Source organism: Eimeria maxima, genomic scaffold (genome assembly GCF_000499605.1).
Source record: "Eimeria maxima Weybridge genomic scaffold, Emw_scaff492, whole genome shotgun sequence".
In the NCBI taxonomy this organism is placed as follows: Eukaryota; Apicomplexa; class Conoidasida; order Eucoccidiorida; family Eimeriidae; genus Eimeria; species Eimeria maxima.
In genome coordinates this window covers 1-2,500 of record NW_013563873.1, presented here as the reverse complement: position 1 = coordinate 2,500, position 2,500 = coordinate 1, and the positions used below count along the sequence as shown (strand labels likewise).

At 61.4% G+C, this 2,500-nt stretch overlaps 1 protein-coding gene across 1 annotated transcript in view; it reads left to right on the top strand.

Moving 5' to 3' along the window:
- Window positions 1-2,130, top strand: part of EMWEY_00035190 (zinc carboxypeptidase, putative) — a gene marked incomplete at both ends in the record, with an annotated part of 9,947 nt that extends 7,817 nt beyond the window's left edge. The window contains one exon of the mRNA XM_013478550.1: window positions 5-2,130. Within this exon, the coding sequence (XP_013334004.1) occupies window positions 5-2,130 (2,126 nt within the window). The remainder of the gene's footprint in view (window positions 1-4) is intronic.
- Between the last annotated feature and the right edge of the window lie 370 nt (window positions 2,131-2,500).

Here is a 2,500-nt window from a genome sequence, read left to right as displayed (position 1 = left end):
GCAGGAGACAACAGCGGAGGGGCCCCTCCACATCTATATGCGAGGGGCCCCTCGGGAGATAATGCAGGGCCCCCCCCTTATGAGGATAAGCTACCTGGGGGAGCCCCCGCTCCTTCTGCCAGCCTTGGAGGTGCCTCCGTACCAAATGGTACTGCAGGGGCCCCAGGGACCCCCACGGAAACTACAGGGGGCCCCGGGGGCCCTGGGGGCCCCCCTCCTTTGCAGCACTTTGACGTTGACTCTCTGCTGCTTGCTGGTGTGTCAGTGGGGTTGGCTATACATGATTGGGCCCTGCAGATTGTACGAGGGGCCCCCCAGTTGCTGCTTGGCGGGTCCTCCCCCCCTGTAAGTACGGGTATGGAGGGAGAAGAGGACACAGAGAATTGTTTACGGTGTACCCTATTGGGTCTTAGGGGGCCCCCTCCCCCTCCTCCTCCTCCTGCTTGTAACAACGCCCAACGTAAGCCAACAGGGCCCCCCCCACGACGTCGGGGGGCCCCCAGAAGGAGACATGGATCCGCAGTACCCTCTAGAGCAGAGGACGGCAGCATATTGTACACAGCAAGGGCCCCTGGGGGCCCCCGTTTTTCTCGTGAGTTCTCTAGCAGGCGTCTACCAGGAGGGGCCCCAACAGGAGAGGCCCTGGGGGGCCCTGGGGCCCCCGACGGACTTCCTGATCCAGAAGACCCAGGGGCCCCTGAGGAAGGGCCCCTAGGTTTTGACTATTTGCCTATGGCAGTAGAAGCAGCAAAAGCAGCATCAGATGCTGTAGAGAATTCTCTAAGGTATTTTGCATCCAAGTCTGCTGCTGCTGCTGCTGCTGCTGCAGAGGGGTCCTCTGCTGCTGAAGGGTCCAGAGGGATGGGGGGCCCCTCGAGGTCCGGTGACGGGGTTGTGCTGTTGGATGCGGAGGCCCTGCTTAGGGACCCCGCGCCCCTCTATAAAGACAAGGGCATGCAAGGGTGCACAAAAACGCCAACAGCAGCAGCAGCTGCTGCTGCTGCTGCTGCCGGCAACTCTAGAGATGGCCGGGCAGCCGACCGCAGTGCCTCTTCTGCAGCTTTAGATCTGCAGGGGCCCCAAAGGGTGCTGGGGGCCCCCGTAACCACTGGGCCCCCCCCAGTACAATCTAAAGGTGGTACTGTGGGGCCCCGTGGCGAAACAAGGAATGTAACAGCTCGCCCTCGGCTGCAGCAGAGGGCACAGGGTACAGGGAGGGGCCCCTGCAACCCAGCTTGTGGTAGCGGGGCCAACCCCTCTTCGGGGCTCCCCCCAACCCCAGGGTCCTGCAGCAGGGGCCCCCATAAGTGCTGCGCAGGGGCCAGGCGGCAGGGCTCAGATGGTACAGTTTCAAATATACAGGGGGGCCCCCAGGGGGCCCTCAATCCTCAGGATAGGGCCTCCAGTTCGGGGGTACTAGACATAGAAGGACAAGAGAAACAGGGTAACCCCTCTTGCTGCCTCCAGGAGTCTCCTGTTACAGCAATGGAGACAGGCGGGGCCCCCCAGCAGCAGCAGCAGCAGCAGCAACAGCACCAGCAACAGCAGAGTCCACAGACGGAAGAAGGGGGGCCCGAGGAGGTCCCCCCTTCTTACCCTAGCTGGGCACTGAGCCGTATAAGAGCAGCCGCGGAGCAGCTAAATGTGGGGGGTTTGGGGGCCCCCATGGACGAGGAGGGGGGGCCCCAGTCAGGAGACAGTGCAACAGCAGCAGAAGCTGCTGGTGCTGCTGCTGGTGCTGCAGCAGGAAGCACGGAGGCACAGGAAAGCCCTTCTACCCGACTAACAGGGGCCCTCTTGGAAGGGAAGAACTCAACAGATACAGCAGACAATAAAGGGGGGCCACCATCCAGCAGCAGCAGCAGCAGCAGCAGCAGCAGCAGCAAAACTGAAGAAGGTGCTGCTGCTGCTGCTACATCCGCAAGATCCTGTCCCTTCAGCGCCGAGGGCCCCTGGGGGTTTGGGCTCCCCCGAGTCCCTAGTGTCTCCTTTGGTTCCCCTAGACAGCGTGTGCCCTCTATGGGGGGCCCCCAGACCCAAAGGGGCCCCCAGGGGGGCCCCCAAAGAAATTTCCGATTGGGCGGTGGGGGGCCCCTTAGCCCTGTTCCGTCAGGGGCCCACCTAGGCAGTGTAAGAGGCTCAGGTACTACACCTTCTTCCTCCTTGGGGGCCTCCTTACCATCAAGTACCCATGGTTTATGGGGAGATGGGGGCCCCCAGGGGGGCCCCCTAGGTCTAGAGAGTCTTACTATAAAAAAGGTTATACCCCGATTGAGGCCCCAAAGACCAAGACGCAAAGGCACCAGGGGTATGTAAACAAACGGATACATCTTCTGCTGCTATAGGGTACAATGGGGCCCCCAAAGGGCCCCTCGGGGGCCCTTTGGGGGCCGTTCTACTAAAGGATTTATGTAGCACCAGGGGCCCATTAGGGGCCCCTGGTGCTACATAAATCCCTTAGTAGAACTCATTATAACTATACAGGGACGCTCCCCTAATT